This window comes from Mastacembelus armatus, chromosome 20, assembly GCF_900324485.2.
Source record: "Mastacembelus armatus chromosome 20, fMasArm1.2, whole genome shotgun sequence".
Lineage (NCBI taxonomy): Eukaryota > Metazoa > Chordata > Actinopteri > Synbranchiformes > Mastacembelidae > Mastacembelus > Mastacembelus armatus.
The window spans coordinates 6988237-7013113 of record NC_046652.1 but is presented as its reverse complement, the minus strand read 5'-3'; the positions used below and the strand labels follow the sequence as shown (position 1 = coordinate 7013113).

General features: G+C 41.0%; 1 protein-coding gene across 2 annotated transcripts; it reads left to right on the top strand.

Annotated features, from left to right (window-relative positions):
- Window positions 1-14725: 14725 nt before the first annotated feature.
- On the top strand, window positions 14726-22790 carry xkr9 (XK, Kell blood group complex subunit-related family, member 9). 2 transcript variants are annotated; one of them, XM_026292385.1, is made up of 6 exons: window positions 14726-14784; window positions 16072-16152; window positions 16260-16338; window positions 19463-20792; window positions 21077-21291; window positions 21378-22790. In XM_026292385.1, exons 4-6 carry the CDS (start codon window positions 20482-20484, stop codon window positions 22004-22006), a joined length of 1155 nt encoding a protein of 384 aa, XP_026148170.1. In that variant the 5' UTR covers window positions 14726-14784; window positions 16072-16152; window positions 16260-16338; window positions 19463-20481; the 3' UTR covers window positions 22007-22790. The 2 variants fall into 2 exon arrangements, with proteins under 2 accessions (XP_026148170.1, XP_026148168.1); XM_026292383.1 differs by lacking the exons at window positions 14726-14784; window positions 16072-16152; window positions 16260-16338 and adding an exon at window positions 18678-18754.
- Window positions 22791-24877: the final 2087 nt, after the last annotated feature.

Sequence of the window (24877 nt, the reverse complement as noted above, 5' to 3'; positions counted from 1 at the left end):
GACAATACTTGAACATGGTGTCAACCTGTACATTTGAAACTAATCATTTCTTTAGAGCCATAGCTGTCATCATCACCACTAGATGGAAAATTAAACTGACACACTCAAACCGAGTGTCCAACAGCTACTGCTCAGTTGTCTGAATTGTCTGTCTCTGCAAGGCTTACTGTCCCCCTAACAGAAACCCAGTCCCGACTGGCACCACGTCAACTGACTGACACGTATGTATGAAACCGTCCGATATATCCCAGTCTCAGTGAACGCTTTACAGGGGTGGGATAAGATCCCCTGCTGGGAGGCCTCCCCATAGGACCGGAAACGAAACGCAAAGTTTGATGTCATAAGGCCTTGAGTTTCTACTTGGGAGTGAAACTTGGCAGAGAGACAACCCAGAGACTGAACGGTCAAGTACAACCAACACTGGATTTTTAATCAGAATTTTTGTGGTGATGATTGACAACAAAGCTATTATTAACATTACAACATAGTAACTCCTACTTTGGACAATCCCAATCTGACCATGTTAAGACTTCCCTGCTAATCACTCTCCAATTCATACAATCAGTAAACCAGTAGTGTCAGATAGGGTGATAAGTCTGAAGCTGGAAGTTGAAGGTGTGATGTTGAATGTTGTCAGTGGTAATGCCCCACAGGTAGGATAGAAGAGAAGAAGAAATTCAGGAGGGAGATGGATGTGATTCAGGGTATCCTTAGTGGTGAGAGTGATGATTGGGGCAGACTTCAACAGACATGTTGGCGAGGGAAACAGAGGTCACGAGGAAGTGATGAGTAAGTTTGGTATGCAGGACAGGCATGCAGGAGGACAGATTGTGGTAGACTTTGCAAAAAGGATGGAAATGGCTGTAGTGAACATATTTTTCCAGAAAAGGGAGGAGCATATGGTGACATAAGAGTGGAGGCAGGAGCACACATGTTGATTACATCTTGTGCAGATGTTTCAACCTGAAAGAGATCAGTGACTGCAGTAGTTGTTGGGGAGAGAGTAGCCAGACAGCATAGGATAGTGGTGTGGTGTGACACTGGTGGTGAGGAAGATGAAGAGGAAAAGGACAGAGCAGAGGACCAAGTGGTGGAAGTTGAAAAAGGAAGAGTGTTGTGTGGCTTTCAGGGAGGAGCTGAAACAGGCTCTGGGAGGTCAGGAGGTTCTTCCAGATGACTGGAAAGCTACAGCTAAAGTGATCAGGGAGACAGGTGGGAGGGTACTTGGTGTGTCATCTGGAAAGAGGAGACTTGGTGGTGGAATGAGGAAGTTCAGGAGTGAGTTAAGAGGAAAAGGTTAGCTAAGAAGAAGTGGGACTCAGGACAAAAAAAAAAAAAACAGGAGTACAGGGAGATGCAGCGTAAAGTGAAGGTAGAGGTGGCAAAAGGCCAAACAAAGGGCATATGCGGATTTGTTGTGTGATAGGTTGGACACTAAGGAGGGAGAGGTGGATTTGTACAGGTTGGTGAGGCAGAGAGAGATGGGAAGGATGTGCAGTAGATTAGGGTGATTAAGGACAGGGATGGAAATGTATTGACAGGTGCCACAAGTGTGATGGAAAGATGGAAGGAATACTTTGAAGAGCTGATGAATGAGGAAAATGTTAGAGAGCACAGAGTAGAAGATGTGGCTGTTGTGGAGCAGGAAGTAGCAAAGATCAGTAAGGATGAAGTGAGGAAGGCATTGAAGAGGATGAAGAGTGGAAAGGCAGTTGGTCCTGACGACATACCTGTGGAGGTATGAAAGTGTTTAGGAGAGATGGCAGTAGAGTTTTTGACTGGGCTATTTAACAAGATCTTGGAGAGTGAGAGTATGCCTGAGGAATGGAGGAGAAGTGTACTGGTGCTCATCTTTAAGAACAAGGGAGACGTGCAGAGTTGTGACTGCAGTAGTTGTTGGGGAGAGAGTAGCCAGACAGCATAGGATAGTGGTGTGGTGTGGTGTGACTCTGGTGGTGAGGAAGATGAAGAGGAAAAGGACAGAGCAGAGGACCAAGTGGTGGAAGTTGAAAAAGGAAGAGTTGTGTGGCTTTCAGGGAGGAGCTGAAACAGGCTCTGGGAGGTCAGGAGGTTCTTCCAGATGACTGGAAAGCTACAGCTAAAGTGAACATTACATTCACCTCCACAAACAGGAGTCTAGATTACGTGCAGTGTTTTGTACTACTGCAGCACCAACTAAATCTCCAACAGCCTGACGTCTGATTTCTTCATCTTCTGCTTCTCTGATCCCTACCTGTGGATAAAACCTGTTTGATACTAACTGGCTTCAGCATTTCTGAACTCACCAACACCAATGTTAACACTGACAATACTTGAACATGGTGTCAACCTGTACATTTGAAACTAATCATTTCTTTAGAGCCATAGCTGTCATCATCACCACTAGATGGAAAATTAAACTGACACACTCAAACCGAGTGTCCAACAGCTACTGCTCAGTTGTCTGAATTGTCTGTCTCTGCAAGGCTTACTGTCCCCCTAACAGAAACCCAGTCCCGACTGGCACCACGTCAACTGACTGACACGTATGTATGAAACCGTCCGATATATCCCAGTCTCAGTGAACGCTTTACAGGGGTGGGATAAGATCCCCTGCTGGGAGGCCTCCCCATAGGACCGGAAACGAAACGCAAAGTTTGATGTCATAAGGCCTTGAGTTTCTACTTGGGAGTGAAACTTGGCAGAGAGACAACCCAGAGACTGAACGGTCAAGTACAACCAACACTGGATTTTTAATCAGAATTTTTGTGGTGATGATTGACAACAAAGCTATTATTAACATTACAACATAGTAACTCCTACTTTGGACAATCCCAATCTGACCATGTTAAGACTTCCCTGCTAATCACTCTCCAATTCATACAATCAGTAAACCAGTAGTGTCAGATAGGGTGATAAGTCTGAAGCTGGAAGTTGAAGGTGTGATGTTGAATGTTGTCAGTGGTAATGCCCCACAGGTAGGATAGAAGAGAAGAAGAAATTCAGGAGGGAGATGGATGTGATTCAGGGTATCCTTAGTGGTGAGAGTGATGATTGGGGCAGACTTCAACAGACATGTTGGTGAGGGAAACAGAGGTCACGAGGAAGTGATGAGTAAGTTTGGTATGCAGGACAGGCATGCAGGAGGACAGATTGTGGTAGACTTTGCAAAAAGGATGGAAATGGCTGTAGTGAACATATTTTTCCAGAAAAGGGAGGAGCATATGGTGACATAAGAGTGGAGGCAGGAGCACACATGTTGATTACATCTTGTGCAGATGTTTCAACCTGAAAGAGATCAGTGACTGCAGTAGTTGTTGGGGAGAGAGTAGCCAGACAGCATAGGATAGTGGTGTGGTGTGACACTGGTGGTGAGGAAGATGAAGAGGAAAAGGACAGAGCAGAGGACCAAGTGGTGGAAGTTGAAAAAGGAAGAGTGTTGTGTGGCTTTCAGGGAGGAGCTGAAACAGGCTCTGGGAGGTCAGGAGGTTCTTCCAGATGACTGGAAAGCTACAGCTAAAGTGATCAGGGAGACAGGTGGGAGGGTACTTGGTGTGTCATCTGGAAAGAGGAGACTTGGTGGTGGAATGAGGAAGTTCAGGAGTGAGTTAAGAGGAAAAGGTTAGCTAAGAAGAAGTGGGACTCAGGACAAAAAAAAAAAAACAGGAGTACAGGGAGATGCAGCGTAAAGTGAAGGTAGAGGTGGCAAAAGGCCAAACAAAGGGCATATGCGGATTTGTTGTGTGATAGGTTGGACACTAAGGAGGGAGAGGTGGATTTGTACAGGTTGGTGAGGCAGAGAGAGATGGGAAGGATGTGCAGTAGATTAGGGTGATTAAGGACAGGGATGGAAATGTATTGACAGGTGCCACAAGTGTGATGGAAAGATGGAAGGAATACTTTGAAGAGCTGATGAATGAGGAAAATGTTAGAGAGCACAGAGTAGAAGATGTGGCTGTTGTGGAGCAGGAAGTAGCAAAGATCAGTAAGGATGAAGTGAGGAAGGCATTGAAGAGGATGAAGAGTGGAAAGGCAGTTGGTCCTGACGACATACCTGTGGAGGTATGAAAGTGTTTAGGAGAGATGGCAGTAGAGTTTTTGACTGGGCTATTTAACAAGATCTTGGAGAGTGAGAGTATGCCTGAGGAATGGAGGAGAAGTGTACTGGTGCTCATCTTTAAGAACAAGGGAGACGTGCAGAGTTGTGACTGCAGTAGTTGTTGGGGAGAGAGTAGCCAGACAGCATAGGATAGTGGTGTGGTGTGGTGTGACTCTGGTGGTGAGGAAGATGAAGAGGAAAAGGACAGAGCAGAGGACCAAGTGGTGGAAGTTGAAAAAGGAAGAGTTGTGTGGCTTTCAGGGAGGAGCTGAAACAGGCTCTGGGAGATCAGGAGGTTCTTCCAGATGACTGGAAAGCTACAGCTAAAGTGAACATTACATTCACCTCCACAAACAGGAGTCTAGATTACGTGCAGTGTTTTGTACTACTGCAGCACCAACTAAATCTCCAACAGCCTGACGTCTGATTTCTTCATCTTCTGCTTCTCTGATCCCTACCTGTGGATAAAACCTGTTTGATACTAACTGGCTTCAGCATTTCTGAACTCACCAACACCAATGTTAACACTGACAATACTTGAACATGGTGTCAACCTGTACATTTGAAACTAATCATTTCTTTAGAGCCATAGCTGTCATCATCACCACTAGATGGAAAATTAAACTGACACACTCAAACCGAGTGTCCAACAGCTACTGCTCAGTTGTCTGAATTGTCTGTCTCTGCCAAGCTTACTGTCCCCCTAACAGAAACCCAGTCCCGACTGGCACCACGTCAACTGACTGACACATATGTATGAAACCGTCCGATATATCCCAGTCTCAGTGAACGCTTTACAGGGGTGGGATAAGATCCCCTGCTGGGAGGCCTCCCCATAGGACCGGAAACGAAACGCAAAGTTTGATGTCATAAGGCCTTGAGTTTCTACTTGGGAGTGAAACTTGGCAGAGAGACAACCCAGAGACTGAACGGTCAAGTACAACCAACACTGGATTTTTAATCAGAATTTTTGTGGTGATGATTGACAACAAAGCTATTATTAACATTACAACATAGTAACTCCTACTTTGGACAATCCCAATCTGACCATGTTAAGACTTCCCTGCTAATCACTCTCCAATTCATACAATCAGTAAACCAGTAGTGTCAGATAGGGTGATAAGTCTGAAGCTGGAAGTTGAAGGTGTGATGTTGAATGTTGTCAGTGGTAATGCCCCACAGGTAGGATAGAAGAGAAGAAATTCAGGAGGGAGATGGATGTGATTCAGGGTATCCTTAGTGGTGAGAGTGATGATTGGGGCAGACTTCAACAGACATGTTGGTGAGGGAAACAGAGGTCACGAGGAAGTGATGAGTAAGTTTGGTATGCAGGACAGGCATGCAGGAGGACAGATTGTGGTAGACTTTGCAAAAAGGATGGAAATGGCTGTAGTGAACATATTTTTCCAGAAAAGGGAGGAGCATATGGTGACATAAGAGTGGAGGCAGGAGCACACATGTTGAATACATCTTGTGCAGATGTTTCAACCTGAAAGAGATCAGTGACTGCAGTAGTTGTTGGGGAGAGAGTAGCCAGACAGCATAGGATAGTGGTGTGGTGTGACTCTGGTGGTGAGGAAGATGAAGAGGAAAAGGACAGAGCAGAGGACCAAGTGGTGGAAGTTGAAAAAGGAAGAGTGTTGTGTGGCTTTCAGGGAGGAGCTGAAACAGGCTCTGGGAGGTCAGGAGGTTCTTCCAGATGACTGGAAAGCTACAGCTAAAGTGATCAGGGAGACAGGTGGGAGGGTACTTGGTGTGTCATCTGGAAAGAGGAGACTTGGTGGTGGAATGAGGAAGTTCAGGAGTGAGTTAAGAGGAAAAGGTTAGCTAAGAAGAAGTGGGACTCAGGACAAAAAAAAAAAAACAGGAGTACAGGGAGATGCAGCGTAAAGTGAAGGTAGAGGTGGCAAAAGGCCAAACAAAGGGCATATGAGGATTTGTTGTGTGATAGGTTGGACACTAAGGAGGGAGAGGTGGATTTGTACAGGTTGGTGAGGCAGAGAGAGATGGGAAGGATGTGCAGTAGATTAGGGTGATTAAGGACAGGGATGGAAATGTATTGACACGTGCCACAAGTGTGATGGAAAGATGGAAGGAATACTTTGAAGAGCTGATGAATGAGGAAAATGTTAGAGAGCACAGAGTAGAAGATGTGGCTGTTGTGGAGCAGGAAGTAGCAAAGGAAACTACAGAGGAATAAAGCTGATGAGTCACACGAAGTCATGGGAAAGAGTAGTGGAGGCTAGGCTGAGGTCAGAAGTGAGCATTTGTGAGCAGCAGTATAGTTTCATGCCAAGAAAGAGAACCACAGATGCAATATTTGCTTTGTGAATGCTGATGGAGAAGTACAGAGAAGGCCAGAAGGAGCTGCATTGTGTCTTTGTAGATTTGGAAAAGGCGTATGACTGGGTGCCAAGAGAGGAGCTGTGGTTTTGTATGAGGAAGTCAGGAGTGACAGAAGTATGTTCGAGTGGTTGAGGACATGTATGAGAGCTGTAAGAGTGGTGAGGTGTGCTGTAGGGGTGATAGGAGTTCAAGGTGGAGGTGGGACTACACCAAGGATCGGCTTTGAGTCCATTCTTGTTTGCTGTGGTGATGGACAGGCTGACAGATGAGGTTAGACAGGAATCTCTGTGGACCATGATGTTTGCAGATATTGTCATCTGTAGTGAGAGCAGGGAGGAGGTGGAGGAAAATCTAGAGAGGTGGAGGTTTGCTCTGGAAAGGAGAGGAATGAAGCTTAGCCACAGTAAAAGTGTGTAAAAGAGGGACCCAAGTAGAATGGTGAGGTTACGGGGAGTAGAGGTGAAGAAGGTGGAGGATTTTAAGTACCTAGGGTCAACAGTCGAGCAATGGAGAATGTGGAAAAGAAGTGAAGAGACGTGTGCAAGCACGGTGGAACAGGTGGAGGAAAGTGTCAGGTGTGATGTGTAACAAAAGAGTGTCAGCAAGAATGAAAGGAAAGGTGTACAAGACAGTGGTGAGACCAGCAATGTTGTCTGGTTTAGAGACAGTGGCACTGAGAAAAAGACAGGAAGCAGAGCTGGAGGTAGTAGAGCTGAAGATGTTGAGGTTCTCTTTGGGAGTGACGAGGATGGATAGGATCAGGAATGAGGACATCAGAGGGACAGCTCATGTTAGATGTTTTGGACAAAAAGCCAGGGAAGCCAGATTGAGATGGTTTGGACATGTTCAGAGGAGGAACAGTGAATATATTGGTAAAAGGATGCTGAGGTTAGAGCTGCCAGGAAGGAGGCCTAGAGGAAGACCAAAGAGGAGGTTCTTGGATGTAGTGAAGGAGGACATGAGGATAGTTGGTGTGGGTGAGGAGGATACAGAGGATAGGGTTAAATGGAGGCAGATGATTCACTGTGGTGATCCCTGAAGGGAGCAGCTGAAAGGAGAAGAAGTAAACCATTATCAAAGCCTGATCAATTATGGTTAAACAGTTCAAATTTAACATCAGGCAAAGGCAAGCCAGTCTCAAAACCAATCTTGGACAGACAGAATCATGAAACCGAAGACTTTCGCAATCCCGATTTAGGCTACATATGCTAGTGTGGACCAGTTCAGATGTTAGTAACTAGACTGCTTACTTTCTAGAACACAAGACAGATACAAAGACAACAGAATCTACAATACTTCCCTTAAGTGTGTGTCTGGAGGCCTGACCATGATCCAGTGACAGAAAATGGTGGTCCAAGGGTTAGCAGCTAAACTGCTCTCGCTGTAGGAATTAAACAGAGACAAGTAGATCCATAGTGGTGTTAAAGAGCAAGTGCATGTTGAAGGCAAGGTTCTTAAGTCTCAAGGAAACCAGACTCAAGATGTACTTGCTACTCATCACTGCACATGCATCTAGAAGATCTTTTAAATATTTAGTGTAACATCTTATCTGGAATCTTATTCAGAACATTAACTAACATGGTTAATGTTGGACAGAAATATGCTTCCCTGAGCTATCACAGCCAACAACTAACACTGGATGGCTAAGTTATAGCTCAGGCTGCCACTGACCTTTTGGATCAGTTTTCATGGTCCTGAATCTACAAGTGGCCAACCAGGAATCTTCATCTGGCATTCTCCACCGGTGGCAGTTATTTTTTCAAGAGCAAAGGTTCTGGATCTTTGTCATACCATCCAGTAGCCAATAAGGCCCGTTTGTTTGACCATCTCATGTGATTCACCTGTATAAGGACAACGTATTGAAGGATTACAGACATTTGTAAGAACAAAATTTCTTTCACTTAAAAAGGTCAGTGCCTTACCAATTTCAGGTAGAATCTTGGGGCGCTCCATTTTCCAGCAGTTCCGACAGACAGACATGGAAACAGACATTTATACACAAAAACGGACATGCAAACATTTAGACAAGCTAACGTATATACCAACACACCCATTTGGACAGACACCCATGCAGATAGTGAGGTCAAAGTTCAAGCATGCAGTGAGAGTTACATTGAGACAGACCTGGAGCAAAACCAACCCAACAACCTCCAGCGCAGAAACAGGCCTATTGGAGCCAAAACTGGCAACAGATGTCTAACCGCCACAACTGACAACAGACCTCTAAATACCACTGACCCATCCAACTCCAGTACACAACCACCAACAGGCCTTTCGGAACCAAAACCGGCAGGTCAGACCTCCAAGCTCCACAAGCAACAGGCTTATTGAAGCTACAACAAGCCTCTACCAGAGTCAGCCTCTTAGTACTACAACAAACAGGCCTCTCAGCCCCACTAACTCGTCAAACCCCAATGCACAACCACCAATAAGCCTTTTTGAGCCAAAACAGGTCAGACCAACTTGTACAAGCAACACAGCCACCTTCAAAACAACAAAAATCTACAGGACTTCTAGAGCCAAAACCAGACAGGCCAGACCTCCTGGTACAATAAAAGAATTTTTAAACAACCCTGAGTCCAAATACAACCACCAACAGGCATATCAGAATCCAAAGCAGAAGGCCAGTTCTCCTCGCACCACGAGCACAGCCGACTCTATTTGGGTGGAATGAAAGAATTACACATTTTATAGAAATGGAGAAACACATGAGAATGGACAACACAGTCAAAGTAACAAACACCTAATAATTGGTAGACGTATATATGACAAGGCATTCAAACTTAGCGATCATTGGTTTGGTGATCTGCCCAGGTGATCTGTTCCTTTGGCCGAAGAGAGCTGAGATGGGCTTCAGCAGATCCCCCATGACATATGAGCAATGACAAGGCATTCAAAATGATTGCTAGATTATTGGTTGAGAAACAGATGAGAAATGACAAGGGAGTCAAAAAAATAAACAGCTAATTATTGGTACAGACATATGAGAATTGACAATGCATACAAAATTACAAAAACCTGATTACTGTTAGAGAGACATGAGAAGTGGCAAGGGAGTCAAAATAAACAATTATTGGTACTGACATGAGAATTGACAATTCATACAAAATTACAAACATTATTAGAGAGACAGATGAGAAATGACAAGGGAGTCAAAATAACAAACAGCTACATGTACAATACATTCAAAATTACAAACAACTGACTGTTGCCAGAGACAGGTGAGAAGGGACAAGGGAGTCAAAATAAAACACCTAATTATTGTTACAGACAGAACTGACAATGCATACAAAATTACAAACTGATTATTGTTAGATGAGAAGTGACAAGGGAGTCAAAATAACAAACAGCTATAATTATTGGTACATACATTTACAATACATTCAAAATGACAAACTGATTATTACCAGAGACAGGTGAGAAGTGACAAGGGAGTCAAAATAATAAAAGCCTAATTATGGTATAGACATGAGAATTGACAATGCATTCAAAATGACAAACATTGTTAGAGAGACAGATGAGAAATGACAAGGGTCAAAATAATAAAACACCTAATTATTGGTACAGACATGAGAAATGACAATTCATACAAAATTACAAACATTATTATTAGAGAGACAGATGAGAAATGACAAGGGAGTCAAAATAATAAACACCCAGTTATTGGTACAGACAGAACTGACAATGCATACAAAATTACAAACTGATTATTGTTAGATGAGAAGTGACAAGGGAGTCAAAATAACAAACAGCAAATTATTGGTACAGACATGAGAATTAACAATACATTCAAAATGACAAACTGATTATTACCAGAGACAGGTGAGAAGTGACAAGGGAGTCAAAATAATAAACACCCAGTTATTGGTACAGACAGAACTGACAATGCATACAAAATTACAAACTGATTATTGTTAGATGAGAAGTGACAAGGGAGTCAAAATAACAAACAGCAAATTATTGGTACAGACATGAGAATTAACAATACATTCAAAATGACAAACTGATTATTACCAGAGACAGGTGAGAAGTGACAAGGGAGTCAAAATAATAAACACCCAGTTATTGGTACAGACAGAACTGACAATGCATACAAAATTACAAACTGATTATTGTTAGATGAGAAGTGACAAGGGAGTCAAAATAACAAACAGCAAATTATTGGTACAGACATGAGAATTAACAATACATTCAAAATGACAAACTGATTATTACCAGAGACAGGTGAGAAGTGACAAGGGAGTCAAAATAATAAAAGCCTAATTATTGGTACAGACATGAGAATTGACACTGCATTCAAAATGACAAACATTATTATTAGACATACAGATGAGAAATGACAAGGGAGTCAAAATAAACACCTGATTATTGGCCTGTTCTTCTTGATGTGTTCAGGGGTCTTTCCACTGAAGAGAGTTGAGATAGGCTCCAGCAGATCCCCCGTGATGTAAGATGACAAGACATTTAAAAATAGGAAGAACTTAGAGACAGATGAGAACAAGGGAGTCAAAATAAGACACCTAATTACTGGTACAGACATTAGAATTGATAATACATTCAAAATAAACACCTAATTATTGGTACATACATCAGAATTGATAATATGTTCAAAATAAACACCTAATGATTGGTACAGACAGAATTGATAACACATTCAAAATAACAAACACCTAATTATTGGTACAGACAGAATTGATAATACATTCAAAATAACAAACACCTAATTATTGGTACATACATCAGAATTGATAATATGTTCAAAATAAACACCTAATGATTGGTACAGACAGAATTGATAACACATTCAAAATAACAAACACCTAATTATTGGTACAGACAGAATTGATAATACGTTCAAAATAACAAACACCTAATTATTGGTACAGACATCAGAATTGATAATACATTCAAAATAACAAACACCTAATTATTGGTACAGACATATAGAGGCCTATCAGATCCAAAACAGGCAGGTCAGACGTCCAAGGCTCCACAATCAAAGGCCTGTTAAAGCTACAACAATATCAGACGTCCTAGCACTACAAGAGACAACAGGCCTCTTAGCACCACTGACCTATCAAACTCCCACGTACAACCACCAGAAGGCCTTTTGGAGCCAAAACTAGACAAGTCAAACCTCCTGGTACCATAACAGGCCTCTTAGCACCACCAGCCCAGCCACGTCTAATTAGGTGGAAATGGAAGGGAATAATAGATTAGGTCGAAATGAAGAGAGATGACAATTAAGGCATTCAAAAATTACAAACACATTACTGGTAGTGACATGGAAAATGAGAAGGGAGTAAGAAAATGATAGATGTTTTTGGTTTTTATAATTCTGATGTACCTAACCTGACTAATGTTAGTGTTTGCTTAATGTTGAAAGAGTGAGTCAGTGAGTGAGTGCCATGTGAAAGTACAAAAACCTATCATACTTAGCTGGTGTTTCAGACTGACTGGTGGCCATGATATACTAAAGTTAAAGACCGATGGGGGAGGGGTATTGTCCAATAGCCCTCGGCTGTAGTACAGCAGGCGGCTATTGGACCGTGAACCGTGGCACCACGACCGCAAACCAGGTCAAACAACCCTCTACTGTCTAACAGCAGGCGGCTATTGGACGTGACTTACAGCACAGTGGCCCCAAACAACACAGAACCACTTACCATGTGACGTGTACCATGTCACTCTTACCTTATGTAGATCCACGTTGATGGTCAAAACGGGAGCGGGGCAGAGAGAAAGAAATGTATGGAACCCGATACGGATATGTGTTGTGAATACATCCTAAATATGAGTATATCAGCCCTTTTATTTTTTATTATATTTTTTACTATGAGGGCATTATGCCTTTATTTTACAGCAGCTGGAACAACCTGAAAAACTATTAGTAGACAAAAAACTGTACAGACATAACTCTGTTAGAGAGAGAAGAGAAAGGACGCCAACTACCCCCTTCAACAACAACATGTCTCAGACCCACAATGTCCAGGACAAGACACCTTTCCCTACACAACCAACAACAGGCAAAGAAAGAGGGAGAGAAAGTGGCACAGTGGCAATTTTTATTACTACATCATATCAGGTATATTTTTTATATCAGATTTATTATTGATGGAGAGAGTGTGTGCCCAGACGAGAGCCGGCCAAAACGGCCATGAGCGAGGGGGACGAAGAGCTGGCCGGCTGGGTGTGTTGGCCAAAAGGCGGCCTTTTAATAACGACGGATTGTCATAATGGCCACCCTGATTATCTAGATTTTATTACAATTACTATTTGGTTTTGAATATCTGTATATGTGTTTTTATTACTTACTGCTTCTTTGTGTTTTGTTTTTTGTGTGCTTTTTTTAATTGTTTTGTTTTTTGCGTGCATTTTTATTTTTTAGATGGCATAGTGGCCATGTAGAGGGAGAAAAAGAGAGAGGTCACACTAAGCTCAGCCCTCTGACAGCAACCAAGACAACACCTTCAAAACAACAGGCTGAGAAACATCCAAACATCTGCCACTGGTCTGACAACAAACCACAGATGGCTGCTTTCACCTGACTACAGGCGGCCATTTTATGTGACAGACTGGATGTGGAGTGGCTCATGGGCATGGTGGCAAAACAAAACAAAAAAAAAAAAAAACAAAAAAAAAAAAAAGCAAGGACAGAGTAAAGGATAGAGGACAGGTGCTAGATTGCACAGAGACCATCTTAATTTCTACAAGGCCGCCATGACCGGAAGGGGGTGGGGGGTAAGGAGGGAGAGGGAGCGAGCCCATGGCACATGGGCCATGTTCAACCTAGTGGCAGCTGTAGTACCAAGCACCTAAACACAGGCCTCACTGAGGCACAGCAGCCACGACAGACAAGAGAAAGAGGCCCTAAGCCCAACACAGAATCAACAAAAACAATCACTACAGACTTGGCTTCACTCTGGCATGGAGACCAGGACAGGGGAGAGGCAGTCATGACGGCCAGGTATGAAAAAAATGTGCCTTACTATTTCGCAGATCTTACACCTGACAGTCATCTGGAAAGAGAAGAAAAACATGCAGTCTGTTCATATGGGGTCGAGGGGGTTTGTTCATTTGCTAAGAGTGAGCACAGCCTCATTCAGACACTGAGCTGCTATAATCAACAGGTGCACTGGGAGACATGCACACACCTGTCATATTCTGTTTTTCTATTTATTTTATTTTTATTTATTTATTTTCTTATGCATTATAGAGAGAGAAAGTACATTTAACCAAGAAAAATCAGAGATAAAAATAAGGTTTTATAAGTAGGCTACTAAATAAAGTATTCCAGCAGATTATGTAAGAGTTAGTGGGTCACTCTAGACCCAGGACAACTGACTGTCGGCCCCTGCTAACAGGCTCATGGATAAAACTGGTCTCCCTGAGCCACCACAGGCAATTACACCTGATTTATCTAAAGGGCAAGCTCACCTTTGTGAAGCAGTTTTCAGGGGCCTCATGAATCCACACGTTGCAGACCTGATATCTGGTCTTGAACCGATATGTTTTTAAGGAGGCAGTTTGAGCCTAAAGGCCTTGAAGCTCAATCCGCCATGAGGCCACGCTGCTCTGCGTGTTCGGGCGTCACGCACCTGTAATAGGTGCGGACAGATAAACAATGAGCGGAGGGTTTCACCAGCAAAGTGTCCTTTCCTAAAGCACCGCTTAGTGTCTTACCTTTGACAGACTCTGGGCCCTTAGTCCTGCAGACACAGCCTGAACATTGTTCAGGTGAATAATGACGTTTTGTCTGCAGGTTTCCCGGTTTCTGCCTCAGCACCTGCTGGCTCATTTCTTCTTCTTCGTGTTTAAGGGCAGCTAGGTTCCGACGTCAAGACGCTGTTTGTTCTTTATCTGGCTACAAACCGACTTGTTTGGGCCAACGATGGAGTTTCGGGTTTGGTTGTGCTGCTTCAGGCCGCAACATGTTTCTGCGGCGGACTCGGCAAACACCTGAGCTCCTGCCGCTCAGGATTTAAAAGGGCGTGATTGACGGCCACGCCCGCTGCGCTCGGATCCTGGTTGATGATTGGCTCAGGCTTTTTCATAGGTAGTTTCCTTAGTTATCCTATCAGATTATTAATAAATTCTAAGGCTCAAAGAAAATAAAATTGTTTGTTATTAGATTTATAAAGGAAACACGAATGATAGAGCATCTAGAAGAGATAAGGTTCATTTGGAACCAGTCCATGTCCAGGTTCCAGCTCAGTGGCTGGTGGTAATGCACCCTAGCTGGCTTGCAAACCGCCATTAAACAGCAGCAGAAGAAGAAAACGGAAAATAAAACGCTGAGGGTGACGGATGCATCTGTTTTGCTTGGTTGCCACCTGCCGCCGAAGACGAAGACAAATAAGGTTGATTTGTTTTTTTTGTTTTTTTTCAACATTTCCTGTACATTTTGTCGTCTAATGTCAATTATTATATACGTCAAAGTTCAACTTTTAATGTCCATCACATGTGCAGGTTAGGTTGGTTGGTGTGAATGTGTGTGTGTGTCTCCATTGCGACCATTTTAGTCGCATATGTGACCAAAATAAAGTCAGTGCGACCTTAAAATATATTTGGTAGCACAATAATTGTCATGGTACGACCAATTTCTTTGCTGGCAGAGCTGTAGAGAAAGCTCTTCTGTGTGGCGCTGATGTGCGCCTCTGCGGAAAAAAAATTGCGTCATTGTTTTCATGGCGTCACAACGTGCGTCTTGTGGTAGCGCGAAATCTCCGAAGAAGAGCGCTTAATTGACGAGGACGCTGTAAGATTGTATTTTATTTAGTTATTTATTTTATTTTTAACTTAAGCCTTTGTGCTTTATTAGCGATGTGGTGGCTGTCGAAGCTGATGTGGTTAGTAGTGAATTTCCAGCCCCACAGATGTGAAATTAAAATATTTTCAATAAAGGAAATTTGTTAAATTGTACTGTGCTAAGGTTTTAGGCAATAAAAATACACAAGTGATGCTTTTACCATAAATGACAAATCAGTTAACTCTATACAAAGTGCAGTAAAAGGAATAAAACCTAAATCTACTCCCCTTTTCCCTTAAACCAGCAGCAGTTCTGTTGATTCAGACTGTCCCAATGTGTCTGTCTCTTCATGTGATCCCAGACTAACTCCACATTGCCCAGATCAGGGCTCTGTGGGGGTCAGACCATCTACTGCAGGACTCCTGGTTCTTCTTGCCTCTGAAAATAGTTCTTCATGAACAATGGGCTTGTTGTCCTGCACAGTGGGCTGCACAATGAATCTGGGATCAATAAGACGCCTGATGCTGTTGTTTGATAAGAATCTAAAACATCTAAACTGCCTAAAACTTATGCACAGTACTGTATATATTAGTTATTCTGTTTTTAAAAAAAAATTTGTTTGGTGCTCCTAAACCTTTGATGGTGCTACCGTGTAAAATACAGGGTGTGTACGTTCAGAATAAAAAAGGTTACAGTATAATGTCCTAATCCAGGTTTTCTGCCAGTTTCCTGATTTCCTCCAGCAGCTCGGAGAAAGGCAGCCAACCCTCTGAGCTTTCTTTGTCACAGACCATCAAATGTGAAAACTTTTCATTGTTTGGGCTTTGTTGCATCAGTTTGATGCACATATGCTGCAAATATGCTGTGAGGTACAGATATTTGTCCTTTTCTCATTCAGACGACTCTTACAGTACAACTGATCTTCCACTTTGAGGCATCATCAACAGCCTTGTTGATGCCAAACAGCTGCAAACTGAAGGTGAGTACAAAACCTTTATGTCTCTGTACACACATCCAGAACAATCAGTGCCTAAACACTGAGTGATAGATGTTTACGTTTTTACGTTTTTTGTTTTTTTTTTCCAGAAAATTAATCTCCAAATTGCCTTCTGCTCTTTGCCTTTGTGGTTGTGATCAGTGCAGGACAGTGCTGCAGAAGCTCAAGGTAAAAATATGACAAACTGTGATGTAGTATATGTGTGTGTCTGAATATTTGAAGTAATGTGTGCTCTGTCATGGACTGATCTATATGGCGAATAATTGAAGCTAGGGTCCAACAATGGCAGCCAATGGGCCTTCATAGATAGATAGATGGATGGCTAGATAGGTTTATTCAGCATAGAATGCTTAACTTAACTTTAGTTAGTGCTTATAATAAATAAACACTACAATATGCAATAAAACTGTACAAAGTGCAATACGAGCAAATAATGCATAGAGTGAATTGTCCAAGAAGTGTAACTCAGTGTGAATAATACAAGTTTATAAATACTGAAAAATAAAAATGTTCACAGTTCACTGTACATATGTGCAATTTTGTGTAGTTATGCAACGTATCCAGACAATGGAACAAAATAGCTACGAAGCTGTGAGTTCTAAGTGTCTGTCAGACAGAGGAGTGGAGTTATACAGGTTTACTGTATAAAACTACAGCACCACATTAAATGTCAGTAGACTGTTAAAGATTTAATATATTGGAATAAATTAAAAAGTTGGTTTAGTTAATCCTTGATGTGGAACCGTGCCCTCTATCAAACGCCTTGGAGCATTTGTCAGACTAATGAACATGTGGAAACTTTACACTGGGTGAGCTTTGTCCTGTAGCTACATCACAATGTCAATAAACATGCTCAGGAGTACAGATACAGTACTACTACAGTACTTCCCTTTAAGGCATCAGCTTGTCGACAGTTTTGACACCTCCTTTTACCAGAGCCACTGACATGTACTTTGAGTCGGTGTATATGTTGTTGTTTGTGATAATATAGATATGCATTATCAGTCATTGTATAGGGAGGAACATTGACACAGGGGTCGAGGGTTGCAAGAGGTCTGAAGGAAACAGTTTTTGACTGCTTCGTTATGTTGTGTATATATGATGATAAACCCGTTGGGGTTTGTGTCAAAGGGGACTGGAGCCAATACCAGCTGAGGTGGTCAGGAGGTGGGGTACACCCTGGGCAGATCACCAGTCTATCACAGGGCTAACATATAGAGACATTCAAACTAACACTCATACTCAGAACATGCAAACTCCACAAAGAAAGGCCCCAGGTTTGAATGGGATTTTACCCCAGAACCTTCTTGCTGTGAGGCAACCACTTTGTTACTGTGTCACCCTGTCACCACCTAGAAAGAAAGAGCTAGTCAATATATAAGTGGAGTCAATAAAAATTGTATTATTTTGTTCAATAAAACAAAACAAAAACAATCAATTTAAAATTCTTTGGTGACAAAGTGACAAGTGCGTGTTTCTGAGCAATATCATCGGGGAGATACACATATCTTGAGTGGCAGATAAAGTGGAATGACAAAGACTCCATGCGAAGTAATATGAGAAGGACTTATTGTGTAGTAAACTGCTCAAAATGCTTGAAGAATAGCTGAAAAATGTTCACCATCCCACAGGGAAAACATGCTTTCCAACAGAGAAGGAGAAACTGTGGCTTTAAGCTTTTGAAAAGAGAACGATTAGCTTACTGCTGTTTTTGATTATAATATAAGGTCACATGGTTTACATTTAAAAAAAAAAAAAAAAAAAAAAATTACTCATCTAGCTATGCGTGGGTAATTAGAAATGAGGATGTGGCCAGGTTTTTTATGAGCTTTACACCCACACATCTTATTGTTGTGACAACCTTGTTTTTGGCCAGGTAGGACACCTGCCCTGAAGATGCTGAACTCAGAACCCATATTGTAATACTTGATGTCTCACACATGACCATAGGCAACATAATTATATCCATCCAAGGATTTATCAACCCATAGTCTGTCTTCACTTCCTGCCAATATACACATATGAAGCCAAAATATCATGACCATGAGAACTGTCATTTTGCTTTTCTGACACACTCACGTTTGGATTTGTAGTAGGTTTCTGTAATGTTTGTGCTTTTATTTTTTTATGTCTTCTAAAACAAATTAAATTTAGATGTGCTTTCACTTTTGTATGTGTCTTGGTATTGGCACACCCATGCTGGAAATCAGTACACACCTCCCCAGCAGAAGTAACCCTTAATAAGCAGTTCTTTATACAACAAGGTGCTGCAGTGAGAGCTCAGGGTGCCCGACTACTTTATTGCTTACTAATGTTACTTTAATTAAAAAATGTTTAAAAGAAGGATGACTCTGACAGGGAGTTTAAACTGTGAATTGTTACCCAGCCCTACATACACACACCTACAGTACATGAACACGTGCACAAGGTCTTATTATGTAATCACATTTTTTCTACCTTGACTATATTACTTATGAGAGTGAGGTGGAGCTTGTAAGTTGTTTCAAGGAAAAAGAAAGCAAACTACCATTTGCAGAAATGTTGTTTGTAATTCTTCACCACTGTTCATGGGCAAAATATTGAGGTATGTTCATTTACTGTTATTTTGTGTGTTTGTGTTTGTGTTTTACTGTAGCTCTGATCTCTGTAAAATAAGCTACACTGATACTAGTTTAATTTAAAGCATGTGCCATGATAAAGCTGGGAATTGCATTTGGGTGGTAAATAATTTGAGAAACATTTGAAAATTTATTGTTAATAGAACTATCATTTTCCTTTTTTTAACTAAATATAATATAAATTAGATTTTGTGTACTATCTGAATTTGTTTGCCCTAAAGTTGTGTTTTAATGGCATCTCAGTAAAAGTCTAAACTATGGCAAGGCTAGAAAAGGTGGATTGTTTTTCTTTAATTCAGTAAGTAGGTTTTGCCATTCTGTGAAAACCTGAACAAAAAAATAATGCACATTATGTAATAGTTCTAAATGAGCATTTCCTCATTTTATTATTCCCATTGACAACATCATCGGTTATTTTTATGTTACATCATTATGTATGCCATTAATCAGAAGTCCATCCTGTATGTATTTATGACTGGGCTCAAAGGCCAGGAGAATGTGATGCAGCAGCTGACTGCAATCACATTGTAATTCAGAACCTCAGCTCTCTGAAGTAGTGTTTAGTTTTACACTCTGCTAATTTAGTTGGACATGTGAAGTATTTCTGTAGGTGAAGAACATAATCTTTATTTATAATGCTCATGTTTTTTTTATTACATTGTGTTGCTTTACAGAACATGCCACGAGAAACACTGGGGTCCAAATCGAAAATGTCTACATCAGGTTTTCAACAGAAACCTCAAAGCAAAATGGAACATAAATCACATTTCTAACTTTAGTACACAATGTAACGTTTCAGCTGTTCTGTAAATTATCTGAAATTAGTTCCACTTAGAAATGTAGATTCCCTCGCTGCCTCAAAATGTGACATAGATAACATAAAGTTGTGTAATGAGTTCTGTAAAGTAAAACCTAAGTTACAATAACAGGAATTTCTGTAAATTTAATATATTATGCTAAACCAGCAGTTTAGCCACGCAGTCTTTAAAGACAGATTGACTTAAGAGAGCTTAAAGTCTTCGTTTGATGTTAGCAGCTGCTGCCAATTCACAGCAGAGTCATTACAAAGACGACGTCAGAGGTTGCTTCTCGGTTCTGGCTTTGTTTTAATTGTTAAGTGACTGGAACAAATTCTTGGACCTGTTGTAACAACTTAATTATATTGTCAGTTGGTAACATTTAAATTACGCTTTTGAAATGTAGTTTAACATTTTAGATAAAACAACTGATTTAAATTATTACAGAAATTTTGTAACTTTAGCTGCTACTTAAATACATGTTTTTCAGTGTAGAAACACTAACCTTCATTATGGTTGATTATTTAATTATTAGAAAAACAACCATGATTTAATTTAACACATATTAAAGAAAAGTTTCCATAATTAATAGTTAATCTTATTTAAAAGTCGGTTAGATTTGTTTCTTTAAAGTAACTTAACTTTAAGTTAAGTTTAGTGAAGTTTAGAGGCTAATTAATTTATAATTATAAGTCATCATTTGAGGTCAAAGGACCTTGAGTCCAAAAAACTCAAAGGTGTTTTTAAATTCTTTCATTTTTGAGGTTGAAAACAAAAACTCAGCATTGTACGTTGAATTCACTAGAAGTTAACAAAACATAAGTAATTATATTCATTTAATGAGAAAACATTAGTTGAGTTCACTAAATTTCAGTATATTTTACAGTGACAACAAAATGTTAGACTCAGGCAATCAATACACTAAACTGCGATGGTTATTAACCACCTCTGGACTCGTCTTGTATATGGTGGACTTTTGCACAGACATTGCCCTGGTTCTGAAGTATTTTCAAGAGGAACAATATGTCTGGGGGGGTTTGACTCTCGCATTTGTTCTGGCGCCGTTAGTGGTGACACAGATCTTCAGCTGTGCCTGGTACTGGGATGACACGAAGGATGATTTGAAAAACTCACAGGAAAAAACATCAAAAATGTCCAAAGGAAGAATCGTTGCCCTGCACCTATTTGGCCTGGGCATCTTCACTAGGTAGGCAATGTCCAATGATGATATATTGACTGTCATAAATACTAAAGAAGGAACTGACCATTAGTGCTTATATAAAAATCGCATAAATTGGAGTCTTACATTTTGTGACTTGAAATGTGCAGCATGTGCAATGACGTAGTACTATGAAATGTTCAAACTGGATTAACCACATTTAAGCTTCATTGTTGTATGATAAGGTAAAACCCTGCCAATGCATCGTCTCTGCAGCAGAAAATAAGTAACTGCATCTTGCTTGAGTTTGTTGTTGTTATTGTTGTTGTTAGGTATTATCACCTGCTTAAAACAGGGTTCAAAGTGCTTTGGACAACAACAAATTCTTATACAGTGGACGAGAGGAGAGATGTGCACCACAGTCTGTTTTGTATGGCTACTGATCTGAGCATGCTCAAACTGTTTGAGGCTTTCCTGGATAGTGTTCCCCAGCTCCTTCTACAACTATACATAGTGCTGTGCCTAGATGAGTGCACATTCATGCAATGTAAGTACATGTAGAAAGTGTCAATTTTTCTGCATATCCATGAATTTATAGTGTTCTTATGTATACTGCCTGCTCATTTCTTTCAGATGTATCTATGGTTCTCTCCTTCTTTAACATTGCATGGGCCTTGGTGGACTATCGCCGCTGCTTGCGCAGATCCCTCCCTCATATCAGGGAAATGCCCTCTGGCCTCCCAACTGCAGTGTATTTTCTTTACAAACTTTTTACCATCACCAGTCGCATCCTGAGCTATAGCCTCCTCCTCATCCTGAGCACCTACAGCACAATAACCCTCACCATCCTCTGGCTACTGGGAACAACCTGGGCACATTTGCTTCAAACCAACTTTTGCTCATCCAAATGCCTTGAGCTTCTCTACCGGGCAGTTATTGGAGTCATCCTCACGTTCACTTTTTTCAATGTGAAAGGACAGGACACAAAAGTATCCATGATCATCTATTACAGTTTCCACTTTCTGATCAACATTATGGCTCCATTATTGCTGGTTTTGCTGAAGCCAGAGATGCACACTGCCATGTTTTGGCTGATAATCAGTGGCTTAATCTTTGGAAGTTCAGTGCTGGGACTAATAAGTCTTGCGTTATATTACATCTTTCTGCATCCCAGAGGGAAGTGTCAAGCGGCAGATGAGGTGGATGGCCTTGGAAAAGAAACAAAGAGCACAAAAAGAATAAGACATTTTTTGCAGCCTTGATTTTTCAATCACAATCTCAAATCTAAATCTTGTCTTCACATTGTGTTCTCTGTAATTAGACTGTATATTACTGCCACTGGCTTCTGAGTTGAAGTTTGATTTCTCGCCATTGGTACTAACAGCCAGGAAAAATAATTATGTAATATAATTTGTTACAGCTAATACAATAGTTTTGTCATTCATATATGTATATGAATGGCCTAATCTAGTGCATAGTTGGGGTTGTCTCCTCACAATGCTTACAGCAAAGAGGAATAAACATTAGACTGATAATATATTTTAATAAAATCGTTTTACTAGTTTTCCCACATTTTTGTGTTAGATTTTATATCCAGTAATTTCTACTCCAATAATTTCACCTGGTCTCTCACAGCTAGAAGGTATCTTGTTCATAGAGCAGATTATTTACTCTCTGTAACACACATGATAAACACAGGGTGGCGCTATTGTCTAGGTTGACTTTTCTAGGTGAGGTACCACTGTAACAAAAGTTAGTGATGAACTTTTCCATATTTAGAGACCCCTAATATTTTTATTCTTTTCATACTTACTTCAAAACAGTGAATTCAGTTTGGTGATGATGAAAAATGATGAAATGTTTAATTATTCCCCCACAACAAAAGGTGCAGTATCTAGTACACATGCAGACAGAGACTCAGGCTCTTGCTCAGTAGAACTTTACAAGGACACATGGTCACAAACAGAGGCTTAAGTGTTGTTTCTTCTGTTCAAAGTGGATGTCTTATAACCAACATCATCTCATGGATCTTGAATTAAACTATAAGCAGGCAGATCTTTCACCCTAATCATCCAAAAAAAAAAAAGTGATGGTAGAAAGAAACAATGAACACAGGAGTAATGAGCTAAAGAGAAAAAACAAATCAGTGCTAATTATGTTTTGACTGCAAGCAAAAATGTTGTATGAGTAAAGTAGGAGTGCGTAGGACACTGTGTGCGCGCGTGTGTGTGTGTGTGTTGGTGGGTGTGAGCTCACCTGGGAGGAATGCTGGCAAACCACAGGGTCCAGAAAGCATAATGCTTGTTGGCTCTCAAATAAGCACAGCCTCACAGCCCCTTCTTTTAATTTAGTCAAACTCAGAGCTTTGTGACTTGTTTATTCTAAGAGGCCACTTAAACTTTCATCTGTCAGTTGTGCTCTGTCAGAGACACTCCATAAAATGGCAAATTTAAGTGAGCAACTTGTATTGGAGAGGAAATGAATCACTGCCAGGTAGTTTACCGCACAAAATTCAGTTTTACTGTGGAGCTTTAGTGGAAAGACGTAAAGTCTTTGATTCTGACCGATGAAATGTGTTTTCTTCTATGTTCATCTATGCACATAGATGAACATAGAATATTAATGTGATGAGATGGGCATATCTCGAAAATTTGCTGACTGCGTGTTTTGTCTTTGGATCCCCCCCTTTCTACTGTATTTTTCCTTGACTAAAGTGGACAAATGTGATGTAAACCTGCCAAAGGGACTTTTATTGGGAGAACATGCATGTGTCTTGGGCTGGAGTCTTAAGAAGTCTCTGCGTCTATGTCTTCCTTTGCCTTAATGAACTACACACAGTTCTGGCAGTGACTCGCCACTGATATCATTGCCAGGGACAAGTCACCAGCCAGTGTAATGAAATGTGCTAAGTAAAGTATTACCTTCCCCTCGCTCAGAGAAAACAACCATAGGAAGACATCTGGTGTTGACTACCTCTCTGTAATTTCCTCTTTTGGTATTGAGAGTTTTATACTCCGTAATCTCTCACTCTGATCTCACTGCAGCACACCTCTGCAAAGGCTGGTGGCATGGTGAGAGCATGGTGAGAATCTGAGAAACTAAAACTAAGTCAAAGATGGTATCACACTGAGCAAGATGAATCTCTGGCACACAAGAGGCCACAGATAAAAGCACTATTATATTCTCACAAACATACGAGAGAACAAACGTGCAAACACCAAACCACGTAAACTCACATAACTATCAGCAGCTCACTGTTACGTGATTGAATAGGGTTTGCATTTACATAAGCAACCTTGACCACTGACTTCTCCATAACCATCTGACTGTCTTATCTTTTTGTTTTCTATCACCACATTGTGTTACAGCCGGCCAGGAAGAGGAATTCCCTGTGTACACCATCTCCACAATTTGTACACAGTAAACCCAGAGAGACAGGCTGTTTTTCATTAGGGCTTCAAAGTCTATATAAACTATGATTAATGAAGCTTAGAGATGCTGTATGTCTTTAATTATTATGACTTGACTGCTGCACCAGTGCCTCAAATGCATTGGTAATTTTGACGATCCATCTGCCTTTCTGACATGGCAGCTTCCCCTCAGTCATTGGAGAATTCCCTCAATGTGGACAAGGAATGGAGGGGAGTGATAAAATCCCTCGTTTTGCAGTGGCACAGACATTTCTTTAATCACTGTACATGCACAAATACAAATTAGTTTGGGCAGTGACAGATTGGAGAGCAGGCTGAGGATAATTACATGCAGTGGGCTGGTGTGTGTGATCAGAGTGTGGCATTGCATTACCTAGAGGGTTCTGTAAATAAAGTCCTCATGTAATGAATGGGGATATTGTACTATACTGGGTACAATAGTTCTACCATTGTTACTATTTGGATTTCTGCTCCAGGATAGCTGTTGGTGTAGTATCACAGGAAGTGAGACAGAGAAATCAATGTAGGCTTAAGCAGAAAATACTCTAGATGAGGTCTGTTGTTACCATAAATCTGACACAAGGTACCAGTTACCCAACAGTAACTAGGGATATTCTGTAGAGAATTAGCTTTAAGTGGGGTATATTTTTATTCTCTGGAGTTAATTTTGATCTCAGCCCACATAGTGGAGCTAGTATTGGT

What these genes read in the sequence shown, in the direction of transcription:
- xkr9 (XM_026292385.1), top strand. Translation starts at nt 20,482, where the DNA reads ATGTTAGACTCAGGCAATCAATACACTAAACTGCGATGGTTATTAACC. An exon ending in GGCCTGGGCATCTTCACTAG is followed by an intron (nt 20,793 to 21,076) that starts GTAGGCAATGTC and finishes TGTTGTTGTTAG; the next exon opens with GTATTATCACCTGCTTAAAA. An exon ending in TGAGTGCACATTCATGCAAT is followed by an intron (nt 21,292 to 21,377) that starts GTAAGTACATGT and finishes CATTTCTTTCAG; the next exon opens with ATGTATCTATGGTTCTCTCC.